This window comes from Camelus dromedarius, chromosome 9, assembly GCF_036321535.1.
Source record: "Camelus dromedarius isolate mCamDro1 chromosome 9, mCamDro1.pat, whole genome shotgun sequence".
In the NCBI taxonomy this organism is placed as follows: Eukaryota; Metazoa; Chordata; class Mammalia; order Artiodactyla; family Camelidae; genus Camelus; species Camelus dromedarius.
In genome coordinates this window covers 78240587-78262968 of record NC_087444.1, presented here as the reverse complement: position 1 = coordinate 78262968, position 22382 = coordinate 78240587, and the positions used below count along the sequence as shown (strand labels likewise).

Genomic DNA, 22382 nt, shown 5'->3' with positions numbered 1-22382 from the left:
TACGAATTTGTTCCAATGCAGTGGTTGCATCGGGGCATGATTGGGGGACAACAGGAATTTCATGTTTGTTAGTGCATTTCTCCCCCTTGGAGAAACACTAGGTAAATGCAACAACCACCACCACCACCACCACCACCACCACCACCACCACAACCACCACAACCACCACCACCACAACCACCACCACAACCACCACCACAACCAGCACCACAACCACCACAACCACCACCACAACCAGCACAACCACCACAACTACCACCACAACCACCACAACCACCACCACAACCACCACCACAACCACCACCACAACCACAACCACCACAACTACCACAACCAAACACGACACCACAACCAAACACGACACCACAACAAAACACGACACCACAACAAAACACGACACCACAACAAAACACGACACCACAACAAAACAAAACAACAAAACAAAAACCCCAAAGCAACAAAACACAAGCCCATGCCGAGCTGTGCTATTTCTTTCTTTGTGGAAGCCCTGCAGTATTTATTTGCTGTGCTAGTGATGTTTCGTAGCTCGCCAGCAAGTGTGAAGTCCTGCTGCCGTTTTAATTGTTTCTATCTTTTGCAAATGTGCCATAGACCCCAGTTTGCTATAAAAAGAAACCCGCGTGGCTTTTACTGCGCAGTGCCACCTACAGCAGCGAGTTTCAGGGACGCGCGCGCCGCTGTACGGCAGGGCGGCCGCCTCTGAGGCCTGCGGAAAACAGCCCGAGCTTCGGCTGCTGCCGGTTGCGCGCCGGGCACTGGTGCTGCCGCTTTCTGCGCGTTGGTGCTTATTCACGCTCCCCTGAGAAGGAGGTTCTGTCGTTGCTGCTTCACAGACGAGGAAACTGGGGTGCAGAGCACAAGGAAGTTGCCCGAGCTCGCAGAGCTGGGGTGTGAACCCCAGCGGCAGGTTTCCGGAGGCTCTGTGCTTGGCTGCGTGTTTCCTCCCCTGTCCCCCCAGCTGAGGGCGTGCGTCTGAGGAGTAGGGGTGGGCGCCGGCGGCATGCAGTCTTCCCCGTCAGAGCTTTGGGCGTTGGAGGTGCTGAGACGTGGAAACTCAGGTTTTGTGCGTCTTCCTGGGGCAGGAGGAGGGGACGGGGACTCCATTTCCCTGCATCTCCCCTCTTTTCCTCCTCCCCGCCCTCCCCTTCACAAATCCCTCGCATACCCTTGTCTGCACCAGGCGGATGTTGAGCAGAGAGCCAGGCAGTGGGATCGAGAACCCTTAAATCCTGTTTCTTTTTAAGTTTTTAATTTTTAAGGAAGTATAGTTGATTTAAAATGTTGTTAGTCTCAGGTGTACACAGTAGTGATTCTGGTACACACACACAGACACACACACACACATACACATATATTGTTTTCCACTATAGGCTATTACAACATACTGAATATAGCTCCCTGTGCTGTACAGTAGGACCTTGTTGTTTACCTATTTTACATATGGTAGTTTGTATCTGTTAATCCCAGACTCCTAATTTATCCCTCCCCCGGTCCTTTCCCGTTTGGCAACCATAAGTTTCTTTTCTATGTCTATGAGTCTGTTCTATAAATTCATCTGTGCCATTTTTTACATTCCATATATGTGATATTGTGTGGTACTTGTCTTTGACTTACTTCACTTAGTATGACAATCTCCAGGTCCTTCCGTGTTGCTGCAAATGGCATTATTTCATTCTTTTTCATGGCTGAGTAGTATTCCATTGCATTCTCTCTTTTTGAAAATGGAGCTAGCTGTACCTACCCCTGAGTTTCAAGGGTGAAATGCTTAGAAGACACAGAATATATTCTCAATCACTTGTTCATCTTTGGGGTAGATTTTTTCCTAACAGTATCACCTTTCCTGGTGGTTTCCAGATGCTGGTTTGAGGATGGCAGACGGACAGTATCAGAGCTGCGAGGGTCTTTACCATCTCAGTGACACACTCCACCCCGCCAAGACTAATTCATCCAGTTCAGGGTGGGTGGCTCTTCAGTTCAACAGGCTTCCACAGATGGCCAAAGGAAACTGAGAACTGGGATATTTTTAAAGAAATTGGACTTCAACTCCAGGCTGTTTATTTGGAACAGCCCAGCTCTCCTGGCAGGGGGTCCCAGCTTGACCTAGAATCTTCAGTTTAGTGTGTCAAGATACAGGTTGGGGCACTTAATCTGGGCAGTAATGCTATAACTTGGGAGGCCCACACTAGTGGGATTGTTTGCAACAAAGGAATGCCACTTGTCATGTCCTTGGCTTCCAGATAAATGGAGCCGGTGACAAGGGACAGCCTTAGCCTTCTGGGCTACACCTGGGAAAAGATCCCCATCCCAGTGCCCGGATGCCAGGATGGCTGGCCTCGCCTGGGGTAGATTCTGTACCCCGGATGGGCTCCAGACACTCGGGACTCCTGGCCAAGGCCACGGTGGGTGGAGGACGATGGGTTCTTGTTCTTCAGAGAAACACGGCGGGTGAGGAGGAAGCCCAGGACCCAGCTCGCCACCCAGATCGAGTCCTGTAAACCTGGACAAGCCATGGAACTGTAAATATTAGAGCCGTAGCTCCTTGATTTTTAAAATTGAGTTGTAGGTGATTTATAATGTATTCGTTTCAGGGGCACAGCACAGTGACGCAGTGTTTTTGCAGATGATACTACATTAAAAGTCATTACAAGGTGAATGGCTACACTCTCCGGTGCTGTACAGTATTCTCTTGTTGTGTATCTGTTTTATACGTAGTAGTTTGTAGCTCTTAATCCCTTACCCCTAGCTTGCCCCTCCCCTCTCCCCTTGGGTAACTGCTAGTTTGTTTTCTGTATCTGAGTCTGGGTCTGTTTGGCATATACATTCATTTGTATTATTTTTTATATCCCACATGTGAGTGATATCATACACTATTTGTCTTTCTCTGTTTGGATTACTTTACTAAGAATATTCTCTAGGTCCAGCCATGTTGCTGCAAATGGCAGCATTTCATTCTTTTTTTGTTAAGCATTTTTTAAACTGAAGTATAGTTACTTTACAGTACTGTGTTAGTTTCAAGGGTACAGTAAAGCGATTCAGTTATACATCTACATATATCTATTTTCAGATTCTTTTCCACTATAGGTTATTACAAGATATTGAAAAAATTCCTTGTGCTATGGGAGCTTACTCTTTTTTATGGCTGAGTAATATTCCACGGTGTATACATATGTGTGTGTGTGTATGTTGCTTCTTTATCCATTCTTTGATCCAATCTCCTTTATATTTTGGAGCATTTGACAATTTAATTTTTTTATTGAGGTATAGTTGGTGTACCATATTACATAAGTTTCAGGCATACAACATATTGACTCACAATTTTTAAAGTTTATATTCTGTTTATAGTTATAAAATAAGCCATATCTCCTTTAGATTCAAATCCCTTTGGGGGCATTAGCTCATAGCAGCTGGGTGTACAAGACAGTGGATTAGGAGTTACTGCTGTGTGAGTGAGACGTGGAAGTGGTCTCTTTGCTTGTGAGGAACAGGAAGTTCAGAGTGGTCATGTGAAACACACAGAGGGGCTTGGGTTAGAACCCATCCTTGCTGCTTTGCTTCCTATGGCATTTTATTTCCCAAATATTAGAGTGGCTTCTGTGTGCTGGGAATTGTTCTGTTTGGTGGGGATACATCAGTCAACACACACAGGTCAGCTATCTGTCCCCCACGCCAGAGGAGGGAGACAGGCAGTGGACATGAGAAGTAAGTACCTTGTATGGTGTGGCAGAGGGTGACAGGTGCAATGGAGAGGAGACGGTGGGTGGATGCGGGCTGCCCAAGGGACAAGGTGCTGTTGAGGGGCTAAGACTTGAGCAAAGACTTGGAGGTGAGGGAGTGCGCCAAGCGGGTATCTGGGGAAAGAGCTTTCCAGACCAGGGGCTGGCTGGATCCGGGGTCCCGAGGAGGGGAGGGGCTTTTAATAATGCGCTTTGGTCTCTGCGAAGAAGCATGTTTCCAAGCAGTTGGGTTGATGACGCGTGAGGCTATGATTCCAACGGTCTCTTTGATTCCCCCCCTTCAGAGAAATAGCGGGTTTTACTGAGGATATCCATCTCTGTGAGCCTGTTTTCAGCCTGGAATGTCTCACCAACCCACCGTCACTGTTTTGTTTCAGAGTTCACACGGGCGCAGGAGCCCCACGATGCAGACCAGGAAAGACCAGGGACGCCAGGAGAAGAAGCAGGTTTGGACGCTGCTTTATGCTGCTCCCAGGCTTGTGTTTCACCGGGTTTGCACGTGCCGCCGCCTCTGAAATTGTCCTCAGTTTGTAATTGGCCAGAAACGGCACCTGCTTCCGGTGCTGCTTGTTGGGCCCCGCACGCTGGCCGCTCTCTGGCTCCCCTCTGAGGTCTCAGATACCAGTGTCTGTTTCTGGACTTGGTGTTGCATTAATAGGTAGCTGTATTAAAGTTTTTTTTTTACCTTTCTATATGATTTTTAAAAGTTACTTTCTATTTAGTTATGACAGAATACTGGCTCTGTTCCTTGTGTGGTGCACTACATCCTGGTACCCTGTCTTACAAGCCATAGTTCAGAGCGGCCGTGTGAAACATACCGAGGGGCTGGGTCAGAGCCAGTCCTTGCTGCTTGGCCCCCGAGGGCCCTGCCACTGCTAACTGGTGGCTTGTTCTCTGTGAGTCTCCTTGTTCTTTGTTATGTTCCCTATTTTGTTTGTCGTATTTTTTAGGTTCCACATATAAGTGATATCATGCAGTATTGTAATGCCCTCTAAGTACACCCGTGTTGCTGCCCATGGCAAATATTTCATTCTTTTTCATGGCTGAATAGTATTCTATCGTGTGTGCATGTAGGTGCGTGCGCGTATCTCACCACGTCTTAATCCATTTGTGTGTTGATGGACACTTCATGTCTTGGCTATTATAAATAGTGCTGGGTAGCTGTATTTTTTGTACCCTGGGGACTTTTCACATGGACAGAGCAATGTATTCAGAGATGGAACAACTTTAGTTTTATCAAAGAAGTGGCCATACTTGTGTGTAATCCAGAAAGAAACCCAGAAAACACAAAACTTAAAATGGAAGGCATCCATCCTTTGCCCAGGCCTGGAGTTCTGTTCTGTGGAGTCAACCACATGCCAGGCGTAGCTGCCACTCTGGCTGTTTGTTTCTGTGCTCAGAAATGACCCACATACACTGCCAGTCCTTAGGTTTCCAGTTAATTATCTGCCGACTCCTCATCGCGGCGGGCGAGTATCTCTCCTTCTGTCCTGCACTTGTTTGAAAGAACAGGTGTTCAGTGTCACGTGGGTGCGAGTCAGTGCTGAGCCACGCGGTAACTCAGGCTCACAGTGCTCAGTTTTTAGGACTGCTGCGTGAACTGCCACAGACCGGGCAGCTTGAACGGTAGACGCTGACCCTCTCATGGTGCTGGAGGTGGGAGCCTGGAGCCACGGTGTCGGCAGGGCCGAGCTTCCTCCGGGGGCTTGGCGGGAGAAGCCGCCCTGTCTCCCAGCTCCCTGGGGCTCCTGGCATTCCTGGGCCTGGGGCGCCTGCCTCCGTGGGCACGTGGCCTCCTTTTGTCCCAGAAGTCTCTGCCTCTCTCTTGTGACAGTACATCTGAGTGCGTTTGGGGCAATGCAGGGCAGTGAGGTTCTGGGGACTCGGACGTGGACATGCCGTTTTTTGGGGTCACTATTGAATCCACTACACATGCCTTTTTGCGGAAACTGTTTCCTATTTTTGTTTGAGTTAATAATCGCTTTTTTTCTGGTTTAGCTTCCTGTGCCATTATCATTACAGCACCTCAGAGTTCTCCGGGATGTGTAACACCATCAGATGTGTCAAGGAATCCGTCAGCTCCCCTGTCATTATCTCTAGACAATTTCCAGAAGCCCCACGTCCTTCTCCAGTCTCTGTCAGCTGCCACGTAGCTGCCATCCTGGGACTTCATTTGACCTTGAATTCCATTTTCTCTTCTGGAACGTTGCCTCCCCCTTTCCCCTGTGGAACCACGCCCACCTGTCTGACCACTGTCTCAGGGGACCCATTCCATAGCAGCTTATTGACAAAGGTCCATTTGAGATGGTATTTTTGAGAGCTTGCCTGGTGGAAGCTTTGTCCAGTGCACCTTTTTTTTGAATGGTTTAGGTGTAATTTTTAAGGTTAAGAGTCATTCTTCCTCAGTGTCTCTGGTGTCCCAGTGTCCTGCAGTGTACAGTGTAGATAAATGTGACGCCTTTTAGATTTCTACACTGTTGTTACCTGTCTTTTGCACTATGGAAGCTTTTGGGGTCCTCCACCCCTGCGTTCTGAGATACTGCGGTGTGGCTGGGTTTTAGGACTTACTCCCTCAACTGGGTCGGGTACTAAGTAGGACCTTTAAATTAAATGCATCCTCCATCTGTGTGTCTTCTTTGGAGAAATGTCTGTTTAGGTCTTCTGCCCACTTTTGGATTGGGCTGTTTGTTTCCTTGTTGCTGAGTTGTATGAGCTGTTTGTGTATTCTGGAAATTAAGCCCTTGTCAGTTGCATTGTTTGCAAATATTTTCTCCCAGTCCTTATGTTGTTGTTTTGTTCTGCTTATGGTTTCTTTTACTTTGCAAAGCAGCAGGAAGGTTTGGGGGGGGCGGAGAGTGGGGAGAGAGAGAATAATTTGTTGTTGTTTTATTATCGATCGGTTTGTTCGACTAAACGCTTCACCTAGATGACAGGTGTGGCTCCCTACCTCCGTCTGCTTGGTTTCCTTCTTGGTTTCCATTGCCCAAAGGCCAGTGACCTCAACAGATGTAAACTAGCATCCCTTGGCCTTCAGAGCAAAGGTGCCTGTGATCGAGCCCCTCCTGTGCAGTTGAGCTCATCTGCCACCAGGCTGTGCGGGCACCATGCTCTAGAACGTCTCACTGCTGCCTCAGCGAGTTCTCTAGATGGTCCCCCTGCCCGACAGCATCTCCTTCTGTATCTTGGACTGGCTGCTTCTCATGATTAAGGTGTCAGCTCTTAGGCAGGAGCCTCTGTTCATCCCTTCCTCCTCTTAAGGTCATTCTCAATCTATCTTGTGTCCATCTCAGGTCTTTTATTCTTGCCTGTCATCAAACTGTTTTGCTAACTTTTGATGCGTCCCCTCTCCCCCCGCCACCCCCACAATCCCCAGAGAAAGACCCCGAAGGTATGTTGTCTGCCTTTGTTCAGGGCTTTACGAGAGAACTCCATCATTGAATCAGTCCTAATGCCGAGACTCATTCTGACCGTTGTCCTGCCCTGTCGCGCCTCCCTTCTGTTCCAGCCCACAGGAGGAGGTACAGAGAGAGGATGAAGGCTAAAATACTGGCGATGTGGGACAGTGTCTCCTGGCCTGAAGACCATATATATCTCTGCAACGTGACGGCGAAGGAGCACGAAGAACTTAGGAGGCTGCTGGGCCCTAACCGGGCTGGAGCCCAGCCCCGGACGATCGTCCTGGAGGGCGGCGCCGGGGTTGGGAAGAGCACGCTGGCGATGAAGGCCGTGCTGCACTGGGCAGAGGGCGTCCTCTTTCAGGACAGGTTCTCCTATGTTTTCTTTATCAGCTGCCATAAAGTGAAGGAGATGGCGGACACCACCCTTGCTGGCTTGCTTTCCCAGGACTGGCCTGACTCTCAGGCCCCCACTGAAGAGTTCATGGGTCATCCCGAGAGGCTCCTGTTTGTCATTGATGGCTTTGAAGAGATGGTTTTGTCCCCCGACTTGGACAACAGCCCACCATGTTCAGACTGGTACCGGCAGCTCCCAGTGGCCAGAATCCTCCTCCACTTGTTGAAGAAAGAGTTGGCGCCCACGGCTACCCTACTGGTAACAGCCAGAGACTACGGTAATGGTCGTCTTAAAGGGCTGCTGCTGAATCCATGGTTTGTCTTACTCTCAGGGTTCACAGAAGGAGACCGGGAGGAGTACTTCACCAGGTTCTTCGGTGACTACGACCAAGCCACGAAGATCTTGCGTAAGATGAGAAAAATGGAGTCTCTGTTTCGCTCCTGCTCTGCGCCCCTGGTGTGCTGGGCCGTGTGCTCCTGCCTGAAGCGGCGGGTGGTGAGAAGCCCGTATTCCCGGCCGGGCGCCGAGACCGCCACCAGCCTGTACACGCGCTTCTTCTCCGGCCTGTCTTCCGTGGCCCCGGCGAGCGCGTCAGGGCGGAGCCGGCCGGGGCAGTGGAGGGCCCTCTGCAGCCTCGCTGCACAGGGCATGTGGCTCTCGCACTTCGCGTTTCCAAAGGAGGACGTGGAGCGCTGGCACCTGGAGGCCCCTCTCGTCGAGTCTCTCCTGAGGCGGAATATTCTGCGCAAAGTCGGTGACTGTGAGGACTGCGTTGCTTTCACGCACCACAGCTTCCAGGAGTTTCTGGGGGCCGTGTTCTACGTGCTCCGGGGAGCCAGAGGGTCCCTTGGTGGTGGTTCCACGAGGCATCAAGAGATGAGGGCGCTGCTGAGTGACGCCTTCTTGAACACAAACGTCTATTGGAATCAGATGGTTCTCTTTCTCTTTGGTCTTGTAAGGAGAGACCTGGCCAGGGAACTGGAAGACGCTCTGCGTTGTGAAGTGTCTCGCAGGGTGAGGGACGAGCTGCTGGACTGGGCAGAAGACTTAGAGGGGTGCAGTGCAGTCTCCGTCCGTTTTGAGTTCCTGCTGCTTTTCCAGTGCTTACATGAGACGCAGGACGAGGACTTTGTACAGCAGATCTTGAGTCGCCTCCTGGAAGCCGACCTTGACATTCGTGGGAGTCTGCAACTTCGAGTTTCTTCCTTTTGCCTGAAGCACTGTCAGAAGCTGAGTAAGCTGAGGCTTTCTGTCAGCAGTCCCATCCCTCAAACGGAGCTGACTTTTGACCTGGAAACCCCGGGGTGAGTAATCCAGAACCATCCCTCCCCTGACCAGCTTCCCCTCATCTCCACGGGCTCCGCCCAGCTTCTTCCACGAAAAACCGACTCTGCTGTCGGTCGTGGTGTCCTCAGTGGTTGTGACTGCCCAGACATTCTAGATCAGCTCCAGCCTGTGGGAATCCGTCCCTTTGTGGGGTCATACAGGGTTTCCCGGCTCCCTCAGCAGTTCCCCTTGGACCTTGTATCTCAGGCGGTGCCTGCTGCTGGAGGTCTGCACGCCAGGTGTCGCGCCGTGGCCTCTGCCTGCGTCTAGCTGGTGCCCGCGCCTGGATGGAGGGGACCTCTTGTTGTCCTCAGAGACGAGAAGACTGGCTGGTGAAAACACGGTTTTCTTACGTCAGTGTGGCTAGCAAGTGGCCCAGCCTGGACTGGAGCCCAGCTCCTTCAGAGCTCCAGACCTCAAGTAAAACGCTGTGCGCCTCTCCTTTGAGTATCAGTTGGAAGCAGCGTGGGGCCCAGGGTGTCAACAGAATCTTACAGCTTGTTCTTACGAGTTTGTCCCTTTGTCTCCTGGAAGAAGGATCTTGGAAATACTTGAGCCGCTGTCGGTTCCTATCCTCCGACCTTGCCCCATCACTGACACGGCTTCCAGTCTGGGAGGGGACTACTAGAAAAGGCAGACTTCCTCATGGTAGGTTCCAGGAACGTTTTCTGAACATTTCTTGGGACAGGAGTTGCTAAATGTGTTGTCAAATCCTTTCCTGTTTAACCCTCAAACCTGTAAGAAATAACCAGTGCAATTTTGATTGAACAACGTGAAATTTTGAGAGGACTGATTTCTTTGTGTTCACCCAGACTGAAACATGAGTAAGGTGCTCGGTTGGAGGGTCTGGATTAATTAACGTTCAGCATGCGTTTGCTGTCGCTTATCCGGACTTGGAGTCCCTAAAACTTAAATGAGGGCCTTGTTTCCCTGGTGTTCCCTTTTGGGTCACGTGAGCAAGTGCCGTTACTACAGAATGATTCCCCGGGTGGGACCCCGCTTACTACGAGGATTGCTGCTGAGCCCACACCAGTGATCACATTATGCACGGTCACCCTAAGGCTCAAGCGAATTCCAGACCTTCCCTAAAGTTGGCAGAGACCTGATGGTGAGGTTACTTCCTGCTTCTCCGCAGCACAGCGTCTTACTGCTTTCCTCAGGGGTTTTAGACTGTGTCCATCAGCACAGGCAGGGATGCTATATTCATGAATGCACGTGCATGCATACGCCACATACAGACACACACGCGCATACACACGTAAGGCTGCAAACACTCTCACCAGTGCCACAATTCTGGACTTAGAGCAGAACTTTATCACCTTCAAATGCTCTCAGAATGTAGTCTTTGCTTTACTTCCCTCATCTCATCGAGATTTAAAAAATTCATTTCTGACTTTAATGCTCTTTTATTCTTAACATGGAGCGCCTACTACATTAGGGACATTCTACATGATTAGAATTCTAATAATTCTAAGTTCTAAATATTTTCATGAATCTTCTTTAATCTCTGCAAAATCCTACAGGAGTAAGTTTTATTACGCACATTTTGGAGACAGAAAACTGGAGCACAGAGGTTGAACGCTTCTACGAGGGGCTGAGCTCCGAATGCGCCCCAGGTCTGTTTACTTGGAGTTTGAACTTTTAAGGATTATGCCCATGGTCCACCTCACCCCGTGTATGCACTGCCTCTCCTCTGAAGGAGTTGTTGAGGATCGTGGGAATAAAGCATCTGGTACTTTAAGAACTGTAGCTTTTGGGTTACACATTTTCATATTCAGAACTTCACCGAGTGTGTTCTCATCAGGGCCTCTTCTTGCCTCCTGTACATCACCTTCTGGGTGCTGAGTTTCGTTTACTCTCACTGGCCTTCTCTCTCTCCCTCACAAAGGGCAAAGGTGGTCGATTCGAGGACTCGTCAGTGGCAGGATATTTGCTCCGTGCTTCGCAATGGGAACATGCGTGAGCTGGACCTGAGTGACAGCAAGCTTAATGCTTCCTCCATGAAGAGACTCTGTTACGAGCTGAGAAATCCAAGGTGCAGACTCCAGAAGCTGACGTAAGTGTGCGCCTCTCACAGTTTGAAGACGGCCATAGAATAACCAAACATTTTTCTTCTGACTACAGCAGTGGGCATCTATTTGCCAGAAAGTAATCTGGGTTCTCAGGAGAATAAAATGAAGGGACTTGCACCAGTGAAGCTGCTAATTCGGCGAGGTAGATTGAACTTTAAAACATGACAGTCCATTATAAGCGACCTTGACTAGAGGTACCTGCTAATTTTTTCTTCAGAGCCTTGGTGGAGTGGGGGGGGGGACGACTATGTTTTGAGCTAAATATAAAGGAGCAGAAGCTTTCTAGGGCTCGGGAGAGCTGGGGGCGCCCCGGGCCCGAGGGGAGGCCGCCCGCCCCGGAGCGCCCGCCGAGCACCTCCCGCGGCGTCAGCGCCCCGGAGAAGCAGACTTAAACGACCGCGAGGTCGGTGAGGCGGCGACAGGGCGGAAGGGAGGCGGCTCAGGAACGCGGCCAGGTGTGCGGGGTGCTCGGCGCTCTAGACAGGGGAGGCCCGCCGGCCGGACGCCGCCGGGGGTGGGCCGCGCGCTGCGCTGAAGGGCAGCTCCGGCTGGGCTTACCGCTCCTACGGCGCCACGAGCGTACGGGGCGCAGGGTCTCAGAGCCGGTTCCCGGGGAGGCAGGAATGGGCAGGAGGAGGCGGGCCTTGCCGGAGAGGCCAGGGGAGGATCACCTGCTGGAGGACCCAGTGAGAGTCGCACTTAGAGCTGAACTGGAGGTGGCCTCCGGTCAGATGCTCTGCAGTCTAGGCTCGCGAATTCCACCCTGTTCCGCCTCCACAATTTTCAAGGTCATCCCTCGAGGTCTGAAAATCAGAGGCAGGCACTGCTTCAATGAGCTGAGAGCAGAAGATGTGGCGCTAGTAACCGCCCTCAGACTTCTGTGCGTCCAGTGAGCTGGGTCAGATACCTGGGAGGCAGGCGCAACAGCCTTCTTCTCTGTACCCCCTGCCCCCATTTTACTTCTATAACTTAGTTCTCAAGATAAGCAAGCCCAGGACACAAGCAGAAGGAGGAAGGTTTCTCACTAGGGCTCACGGGGTCGGCGTAGGGAGGGTGACCTCCCTGGAAGAGGAGGCAGGCCCAGGACATCTTAACAGCAGACGGGGGGGGGGGGGGCAGGCTTGATTCTTGACTCCATACGTCCACCTGAGCTTAGCGGCTCTTTTGGGAGTATATTTTATTTCATTTTAATTTTTAACACCTTTATTGTGGTGTGGTTCCTGCACAGTAAACTACACGTATTTCAGAGGCACAGGTTGATGGCTTTTGATTTGGGAGTATATTTTAGATTGCCTTCTCAAAGGTTTCTTACTTCCTCTTATGTCTCGTACATCCTTAAGGGTGTGTGTGCTGGAAAGGCCGGACGGGGAAGCGGTCTTCCCTTCCCGCTGCCTCTCGCCCTTAGGTGCAGGTCGGTGTCTCCCGTGCGGGTTCTGAAGGAGCTCGTCCTCGTTCTGCACGGGAACCACAGGCTGACCCACCTCGACCTGAGCTGCAACAACCTGGGAATCACCGTGTCTGCGATGATCTTTAGAACTCTGAGGCACTCAGCCTGCAACCTCCAGTATCTGTGGTCAGTCTCTGGTTTCCCAGCTCTGTCCCTAGCGTCACACCTAGGTGTGACGACTCACTGGGAGGGCAGGAGTCAGCGCTGCAGCGGAAGGGTGCAGAGAAAGACGAGCCAAGGGGGGAAGTGCACGCGTGTAGAGCGGTGGTTCTCAAAGCTGGAAGTATGTCAGGGTCACCGAGGGGGCATGCTACAACACAGGTTCCTGGAACCCGCCCCCAAGATCCAGCCGGCCTACTCTGGGGCCTGGTGATGAGCATTTCTAACAGCCCCCGAGGTGATGTTGGGCTGTGGACCGCACTGAGTAGCACAGACGTACAAGGGCGTAGCTCGCCTGTCCCTGGAAGGAATGAGAACAAGGGAGAAGCATGGAGCGAGGGGGCCTCTAAACCAAGACCACCCCTCCCAGGAGTGACTGCTTGACCCGGGGCCTCCTCGGTAGGTTGGAGTCGTGTGGCCTCACCGCCTGGGCCTGCCATCAGCTCTTTGCGGAACTCGGCGAGAACTCCAGCCTGCGGTTCCTCAGCCTGGGCGACAACAACCTCTCTAACACCGAGGTGAAAAGACTGCAGGGGCCGTTTGGGACGTCCAGGTGCCCCCTCAAGGAGCTGTCGTAAGTCCTCCCACTTGTTCAAAACACCTCCTTTGCAAGCTGGAGCAGCAGCGGGAGTATGTTTTGGGGACCCCCGGGGAGCCCCTGCTGAGTCTGCCTGTCCCACTGACACCCTTCTTGTCACCTTCTTCCTTCTCCCCCTTCTCCTTGGGCTCAGCCTCAGCCCTCACCTTGGTTTGGGGAACCTTGACCATCAGCTTCTATGTATAACCCCCTTAGGCTCTGCCAGCCTCTTCTGAACACAGTGGTTTTCAACGAGGGGCGATTGTGTCCCCCAGGGGACATTTGGCAAAGTCTGGACATGTGCTGGTTTTCACATCTGAGGAGGGGAGGGTGTTCCTGGCATCAGGTGGGAACAGAGTAGGAACAATCAGCGCCCTACAGTGCACTGGAGGCCCCGCACAGTGAAGGCTGGTCTGGCCCAGAGGTCAGTAGGACTGAGACCGAGCAATCTCCCCTTCACCCACCCTCTCCTCATTCTTGAAGCTTTGTTCTTTATCCAGTTTCATCTTTCCATGATTTTGGGTCCCAGAGGTGTGGCCCCAGGGGCTGAGAGTTTGAGAAAGAAAAAAGGACCCGGGCAGAGCTGAGGCCCACCTGGCACCTTCGCCTCCTGCAGGCTGGAGAAGTGCAACCTGTCGGTGGCCAGCTGTCGGGACCTGGCCCTGCTTCTCACCAGCGCCCAGGGGGTGACTCGGCTGTGCCTGGGGTTGAATCCACTCCAAGACGACGGTGTGGAGCCGCTGTGTGGTTCCCTGGCCCACCCTGACTGCGTCTTGGAGAGACTGGTGTAAGTTCCTCCCGCCTCCCTTTCTGGGAATGGCTGTCCACGGGGTTAGGCATCAGGACAGTGACTCCTCCACATGGGATCCACTCACATCACTGAGCAGTTGCTCAGTGTGCTGGGCATCGACCTACACATCGATTCTCAGTAGAACCCCGGATTTGTTCAATTAATCTCTGCAGGCTGTGCCAAGTGATTCAGCCTTAACAAGGATCCCAGGAAATTAGGATATTTTGGTCCACCAATAACTGAGTTCCTATCTGCAGACACAGAGCTGGCCTCAAGGTCAGGGTGGTGGATCAGACAGGCATGCTCCCTGCCTGTGTGGAGGGTGTGGTCTACAAGTAAGACACAGACAACAGCGGCTCAGATATGAAGACAAAGTAGACACGAGGAGACAGAGTGGTGGGGCTGGCTCTCAGCGAGGTCTGTGCTCAGCAGCCGATCTGAGGAGGTGGTGTTTGAAGCAGAGATGACTGTTGGGGAGGAAGCCGCATGCAGAGGGAAGGAGCAGGAGGGCAAAGGTCCTGGGGTTGGAATGAGCTTGGGGTGTTGTAGGAACAAGGAAATGCGTGTGGCTGGAGTGACGTGAGTGAGGGGCTAACGGAAGAAGTGCAGCTGGAGGGGCAGGAGGATGCCTGGGGTTTGCCCAGGCTGGGGAGGAATCTGTGTTGTGTTTGGAGGTATGACAGTGACATGCTTGGGCGTACTCTGAGAGGTCACCCAGCCTGCTGTCGAAGGATGGACGGTAGTGAAGGGCAGAGTACAAGCAGAAGCAAGTGCCTGTGGACCAGGCTGGGAGCTGAGAGGGAGCTGGCCTGGGCGAGGCGGGCAAGACTCTGGGGCGTATCAGAGGGGAGAGCCGGTGGGACTTGCTGACGGATTGGAGGTGGCTGAGGAGGGAAAGGAACCTAGCACCCCTCCAGGTGATGGGCTCGGGCAGCCGGGGGAAGGGTGGTGCCATGTTTTGACACACTGAGGACTGGGGGGGTGAGGGGGTTTGGGGGTAAGGAGTTTGGACTGGCACATAGGGGCGTGAGACGCCTGTTAACCAACTGTGCAGAGACATTGCGTGAGCAGGTGCATCCGGGATGGAAGGACTCGGGGGTGGTGGCAGGGGATGAGGGTCCACAACGGAGAGCTTTTCTTCTTTGGCTGATGCTGCTTCTGGGCACGGGAGTGGAGTGGGTGGAGAGCTGAGATTTCCTGGGACTGGGTGCTGTTCAGGTGAGTGTGAAAGGCTGGGAAAGGCCCGGGTTCTCGAGGGCTTCCTATCTGGCGGTGATGGTGGAGGGCCACGGAACCTGAGCCTTGCACTTGCTGACCTCACAGAACCAGAATACTATTAGGTAATTAACATGCATATAATATGAACTAATATCATACATGTGCAGTTATATTCATAAGATGACATATAACTTACACTTTATCACATTTAATATGATATATTAATATTTATAATAATATAACTGACTAATATATCCTATTGCCTATTATATAACTATGTAATATATATATCTTGTTATATAATGGCAACATATTACATAGATTATCTGTTATATAATACCTATATGTCTATTATATAATTATATAATATATAATACTTAATATAAATAGGTATATTATAAAATTATATATTTATCTATAATATATTAAGTCTCTGATATTATAATATCTCATATAAGTTTTTGCTTACTAATGTTTATTTTTTGTTTTATTGTGTAGAGTTATTACAGTTCGACTGCACATATGCATTATATTGCATGTAAATACATATAAACAGTATACTGCACATTTTTTTAGTTTTCATATATGTACTAATGATTGTTTCTAAGAACAGATTAGATCTTTAGGTTTTTAAACTTACATAGTTATCAAAGGAATAAAGCCAACTACAAAGTAAGAAACAACAGAATGTGGTAATCTAGTCATAAAGGGCAGTCAGATGTACTTACACATATTCTGTATCTCATATAACTTGTTTGTTTTAAAGCTTTAAAAATATTGCCTAGTCACATGTTTTGTTTATTTAAAGTTGTTTTAAATGGAGGTACTGGGGATTGAATCCAGGACCTCGTGCATGCTAGCCATGCACCCTACCCTGGGGCTGCGCCCTGACCCTCGTAGGACTTGCATCGCACGCTTGCTAAATACTGTCGCAAGCCTCGGACACGCATGGAACCTTGACGGGGCAGCGCAGGCCCGGCTTCAGGATGGCAGAGATGGAGGCAGGAGTGGCACGGCCTCCTGGCAGCAGTTAGTCCTGGCCGACCGGCCTTTGAACCCACGTCCGACTGGCTCTGGACCCCGGGGTTCATCCCCAGCTGCTGCAAGGCTATTTAAAGTAGTTTTCTTTTCTTTTTAATTTTTACTTAAAATTTTAAAAATTCTTACATTAAACTTGACTTTTTTGACATGTAGGAAGCTGTACATACTTAACGCATGCCATTGGGTGCGTTTGGGAGCATCACCGACCACCCAGGCCGTCCGTGTGCCGTCGCCCCGCCTCTGTTACTGCAGCTCCCGGGCGCGGAGCTGCAGGGCCGTCGGCGTGCGCGCTGCGGGGCCCCGGGAGGAGGAGGGGCGAGCGGGCACGGGCGCCCGGCGCATCCGGGCGGGGGCGGGGGCGGCGGCGGCGGCGGCGGGATTCGGCCCCGCCCCGGCGGCCCCCCTGAGCGCGCGGCCCCGGCCCCGGCCCCGCAGGCTTTCGTGCTGCCGGCTCGGCGCGCCCAGCTGCGGGCACCTGTCGGACGCTCTCCTCGGGAGCAGGACCCTGACGCACCTGAGCTTGAGGAGGAACGAGCTGGGCGACGCGGGCGTGGCGCGTCTGTGCGCGGCCCTGCGGCGTCCGCGTTGCCGGCTGCGCAGCCTCGAGTAAGTTCATCGCCTCTCTTGTGGGGGTGGTGGGGGTGGGGGGCGAGCGCGCCGACCTGTGAGTGCCTGAGCGCCAGCTGGGTCTAGGGTCCTGGGTGGGGTCGCCGGGCCATGGGGGGCTGTTGGTTCTGTTGGAGGAGGGGACGGGGGTGGGCAGTGGTGCTGGAGGCGCGGGGATGGGATGACTGTTGAGGACCAGCCACAGCGGGGACCCTCAAGACCACCCTGCGGGCTTGACGATTCCCTGGGAGGACCCTCCAGATGCAGCACACAGGCGTGTTCATGGCTGTGATTTATTACAGCGAACGGGGACAAAGCAAAATCGGCGGAGGGTGACGGTGCACGGGGTGAAGTTCAGAGGAGGCCAGGGGGAGCTCCCGGGAACCCTCTCCCAGCCGGGCCACCCGGGCCACGTGCGCCCCCAGCAAGCGTTGTAGCAGCACCCGCGAAGGGCTGCGCACCAGGGCCGCTCGCCACACTCCGTGCTCAGCACGTGTCCTGGTGCTGGTCCTGGGGACACCTCTGCCTGGCGAGTACCAGGACTCTGACTTCCGCTCTTGCAAATGCCGAGAGCCACCGGTGTGACCTTCCAACTGAAAACCGTGTGGATAAAACCTGATGCCTTTTTTCCCTATTGGGTTTTTTTCCCCCTTGACTTGTAGGCATTCTTCACGAGTGAAACTGAGTCATTTTGGGTGTAATTTGCATATATTGTTTATCTTGTTCACAGTTCCCTTAGACTTGGTTCTTGACAGTTTTAACCAGGTGGACATTTTTCATGAAGCCGAACTTTTCCTATTATGGCATAAGGATTTCTGCCTTAGGTTTGCCTTCTCCTCCTTAACGTGTCACTCTGGCGTTTCATCTCTCTCTCCTCCCCTTCTGTGTCTCTGAGTGTCTCTCCTCACTCTGTGTCTCTGTGTCTCTCTCATCGCTGTCTCGCCCTCTCACCTTCTCCTCCTCTCTCTCTCCCAGTGTTTGCCTGGATCACTGATCTCAAACCTATCTTGCTATAATAATTCATCTTTAGGTATTTAGATCTGCCATTAAGTGAGATTCCTGGTGTTTTTTTCAGCTCAAGATGTTGAGCTTAAAAGCTGAAAAACATGTTCTGTGGTAACCAGAGCCTGGGTTCTCTGGTGAGCGTCACAGAGACAGGCCTGTCGGTGGTCTGGGGAGGGAGATGGCTGGATGGCCTTTGCTTGTTTCCCAGGTAGATCGAGTGCCCAGGGGTCCCGGACCTCCTAACCAGCACCTTCCTCTTTCAGGGCTCAGGATAAGACGTGCGGGCACCTCTTTTTCCCGTGGAAGACAGTGGGATGGGCTTGAACAAACAGCAAAGACTAATGGCTGAAGGATGACTTTCCCCCACTCTGTTTATTTCTACTTTGCAGCTTGTCAGCTTGCTCTTTGACAGCAGAGGGCTGTCAGGAGCTTGCTGATGCCCTCAAGCGCAACCCTAATGTGAAAACCTTGGATATCGGGGAAAATGACGTTCAGGATGATGGGGTGAAACGGCTGTGCGAGGTGCTGAAATGCTCGAATTGCACACTGAGCACGCTTGGGTGAGTCAGTCCTGTTCTCTGTGCCGGAAGACCCCCCCCTCCACTCGGGGTGGGGAGGGAATAATAAATGGTTGATGGGGAGGGGCGGTGGTTAAGAAGGTGAAAAATGGTGAAGGAGAAAGCTCTCCTTTAAAAAAACCTCTTCTGCTTGTTGATAAACTCCAAGTGTAGAGAAGTTTTACTCTTATCAGCCCCACCCTTGGTTCCTTGTAAACATTCCTCCTTTGAATCAGTACCTTTTGCTGCGGTGTGTGGGGCATGTTTCCTGCCCCGTGAATCTTTCCTGTCGAAGGGGAAGACTGATTTTTAACCACAACGCCATGTGTTTGCTCAGCAAACTAAGATGGCTTAGCCTCGGGTAGTACGAATTTGGTTAAATAGTAGCCATTTTTCCAGACAGGCAGTGGTTGCAGTCATTCTTACAAAGTGCTTAGGGGCTCAGGGGAAACTGTGCTGAGGAGGGTAGGGCTTGAAGTGAGCCTTGAAGTAAGAGTTCTCGCCCCGTCCCCAAGTGCCCAGAAGGAAGCGAGAGGGAAAGAAAGCTCTTGGCAGAGGTTGACAGCGTAAATGATGGCTCAGAGGTTGGTTTTCCAGGGAGATTCAACATGTGGTTAGAACAGAGTGATGGGTGTAAAGGAGGAGATAAGATTCTGTGGGGGACAATTCTGTAGGGTAAGTTATCATTTGAATGCTTACTATGTGCTTGGATGTGGGAGAGACAGTACGATCATGACTTCATACTCCAGCAGGGAGGCACTAGGAGGCTGGTACCTTTTATACCCATTTTATAGATGAGGAAACTGAGGCAAGGAGCTCACTTAGCTAAAGATGGAGACAAGGACCCAATGGAAGTCTGATGCAGAAGCGAGTTCCTTTTTCCTCCAGCTTTACTGAGATATAGTGGACATGACGTTGTGTAAGTTTAAGGCGTGCAGCCTGCTGATCTGATACATTTCTGTACTGCAGAGTGGTTACTGCCATAGCTTTAGGTAACACCTCCGTCCTATCATATAGCTGCCGTGGAGAACATGTAAGATGTATGCTCTCAACAACTTCCAGGTGCATAAAGCAATGTTGACTGTGGTCACCGTGCCGTATATTCGATCCCCAGAATCTATTCACCGTAGGACTGGAAGTCTGTGCCTTTGGACCAGCACCTCCCCACTTCCCCTGCCCCATCCCTGGGAACCACCACTCCACTTTCTGTTTCTCTGAGTTTGGCTTTTTTTGGATTCCACATGCAAGTGATGTCATACAGTGTTTTTCTCTGTGGAAGTCCTGCCGTTGGGGACAGCACGGGTGTACCTTGGGGGCATTGCGCTCAGTGAGACACATCAGAAGCCAGTTCTGTCACACTTCTCTGTCCTTCAAGAAGCACCTTCATTGCGATGTTCTTTATCCTGTAGGTGAAGGAGAAGCCACCAGATTTAAACAAGTAAATCAGGATTATTGTTATGCTTTAAAAAATAAACAGGGTCTGGTTTTAAGCCCTCGCTTTCTAGGTGCTTCTCCCCGGAGGAGAAGAGACTAAACCACTGGCCAACAGTTACTGCGCTGTCTCTAGTGATGAATTCCTTCCTGATCCTCAGCTCCCCCGCCCCCTTTTTTTTTAAAATTGAAATAGAGTCAGTTTACAATGTTGTGTCAACTTCCGGTGTCCAGCGTAACGCCTCAGCCATCCATCTACATACGTATGTCTGTTTTCAGGTTCTTTCTCTTTGCAGGTTACTACGGGATACTGAATACAGTTCCCTGTGCTGTACAGAAGGACCCTGCTTATCCATTTTTGCAGTATACAATGCACCCTGTCACTTTTTTTCTTGGCCTTCCTAGTATCCGGCCAACTGTATTTTCTGATTTTGAAGTGTTGCCTTTGGGAATGAGATGGAAGAAGCGAGGTGAAGGGTACTTAGGCTCTTCTAGTCTTTCCTTATCTGTCACGTGGGGTTTAAGATGTGATCTAACTTTAATGGATTAAATGAGTTATGTGTAAGCATTTGGAAAAGTGTCTGGTGTGTGTCACACGCTGTTAACCAGTCTGTTTCGGCAGCATGTTACCCCGAGTCTTGCGCTGTTTTTCTCTCTAATGTCTCGATCCTGGAGGACCACCTTCCACGCTTCCGTCTCACCCCCTTCTAGGCTGGAGAGATGCAACTTGACGCGTGGTTGCTGCCAGCATCTCTCCTCTGCTCTCGGAAGCAGCAAAAGCCTGGTTAATCTGGACCTGTCAGGAAATGACCTGGGGCCTGAGGGAGTCAGCACGCTGTGGAAGTCCTTGGAAAAACCAGCGTGCACACTGCGGAAACTCAGGTAATCCCCACTGCCTCGTACACGGGGAGGCACCTGCTGAGATGCGGGCGGAGTGGAGAATGTTTCAAAGTGGACACCGAGGTTATCCTGCACTGAGTCTCCTCGGCTGGTGCTGGCCACCAGAGCTTCCAGTGACGGAGGAGATGGGCTGTACCTGCGCCGTCCACCAGCTAGCCGCTCACCGCGTGCGGTGACTGGGCACTGGAAGTGTGGCCAGTGTGACCAAGGAATGGAATCTTTAACTTCCTGTAGTTTGAATTAACTTAAATAGCCACGGTGGCTAGTGGCTAGTTGGATGGCACAGCCCTGCAGACATTTGGGTATTCTGGGGTGCCCTCAGTTTTCTCTTTCTGGTACTCACTCTGTGCTTCACTGACGGACACTTACTCAGCAGCTTCCTGTGTTAGCGCTGACTGTGGGCCGAGCGCCGTGGCACGGTAGACAGTGGGAAACAAAAGGTCATGAGCCTTGTCCTCACAAGTCTGTGCTCCTCTCAGGACGATGGCAAATCCGAGACCTAAAAAAGCAGTGTTAGCTGCCATGAATGCTATGAAGGGAACTCTGAGCTGTGGTGTAGAAAGCAAAGGTGATCAGGTGGTAAGGGAAGGCCTGTCTGCGGTGGTGTCACTGATCTCGAGACCCAGCGAGGCTGGAAGGGCAGAATCCATGATCAGGAGGGGAACATGGGCAGTGAAGAGATGAGGGGTGGTGTGTTGTAAGGAAGTTGGAATAGCATGTGCAAAGGCCAGAGGGTTGGACCAAGCTTTTTCTTATCCGCTGGAGGTATTGAAGGAAGAGCATTTAATTAGGACAGTCTCCACCTTGTTCAGCATTCTGGAGATGAGGTCAGAAAGTTAAGCAGTGTTTTTTTTTTGTTTGTTTGTTTTTCATGGAGACAGACATTCAGCTAGGTATGTTTTAGCAGATACCGTCTTGGATACCAGGGAAGCTTGCCTACTTTGGGAAGTTGGTTAACATCTATACATTCAGGATTTTATATTACCTACACATTGTTAGATTGCCACCTTCACATCTAAGTCGTGCATTTTTAAGAGTTGTGGGATGGTGACCACCATAGATGATGCTTCTCCCCTTGCCAACTGGGTGTGTCATTCAGGTTGTAGAGGGGACCTCTGACTGGGTACCCAGACCCCAACCTCTTCTGAAAGAAGAAAATGCCAGGACTTTGTTTGTCAAAAGTCTGTAAACATACATTAATGGTACAAGAGAAAGGAATCAGATTTATACACAGTGACAGCAGTGACCGGAGTTGCCCTGTGCTACGTCTGTCTTATCATCTCTCCCAGGGATTTCTTTTTTCTTCCATGGAAAGGGGTTCTTGTGGCTTCGCACATCCCTCCCAGTCTCTCTGGGTGAGGGCAGAGGTGGAGATGTACCCACGTGAGGGTTAACAGAAGTTACTTTTCTACGGGACACCTGTTTCATTTTACCATCTCATTCTATCCTTGTCTCCTCTCCTGTCTTTTGCAGGCTCGAAGAAGACTTGTACTCCATAGTGAAAGCGGAGTTGGAGAAGTTACAGGAGAAGGGGTCCTCTCTGAGAATCAAGTGTAAGTGGGATTTTAATGACTTTGAAGACAAGTGGTGGTGGTGATGCAGTGAGGAGAGGCCACACTGCGCCATGGAGCGTTCTTGGAGTACAGCCTTCTGGGAAGGTTCTTGGAAGTCCTGACCCGTGTTGCTCAGGAGTCACTGTTCACTGG

At 51.3% G+C, this 22382-nt stretch overlaps 1 protein-coding gene across 1 annotated transcript in view; it reads left to right on the top strand.

Annotated features, from left to right (window-relative positions):
- Positions 1 to 22382, top strand: part of NLRP13 (NLR family pyrin domain containing 13) — a 40497-nt gene that overhangs the window by 10280 nt on the left and 7835 nt on the right. The window contains exons 4-13 of the mRNA XM_031459260.2: positions 4133 to 4201; positions 7261 to 8851; positions 10762 to 10929; positions 12351 to 12518; positions 12955 to 13125; positions 13745 to 13915; positions 17179 to 17362; positions 18140 to 18348; positions 20488 to 20658; positions 22150 to 22229. Of these exons, the coding sequence (XP_031315120.2) occupies positions 4133 to 4201; positions 7261 to 8851; positions 10762 to 10929; positions 12351 to 12518; positions 12955 to 13125; positions 13745 to 13915; positions 17179 to 17362; positions 18140 to 18348; positions 20488 to 20658; positions 22150 to 22229 (2982 nt within the window). The remainder of the gene's footprint in view (positions 1 to 4132; positions 4202 to 7260; positions 8852 to 10761; positions 10930 to 12350; positions 12519 to 12954; positions 13126 to 13744; positions 13916 to 17178; positions 17363 to 18139; positions 18349 to 20487; positions 20659 to 22149; positions 22230 to 22382) is intronic.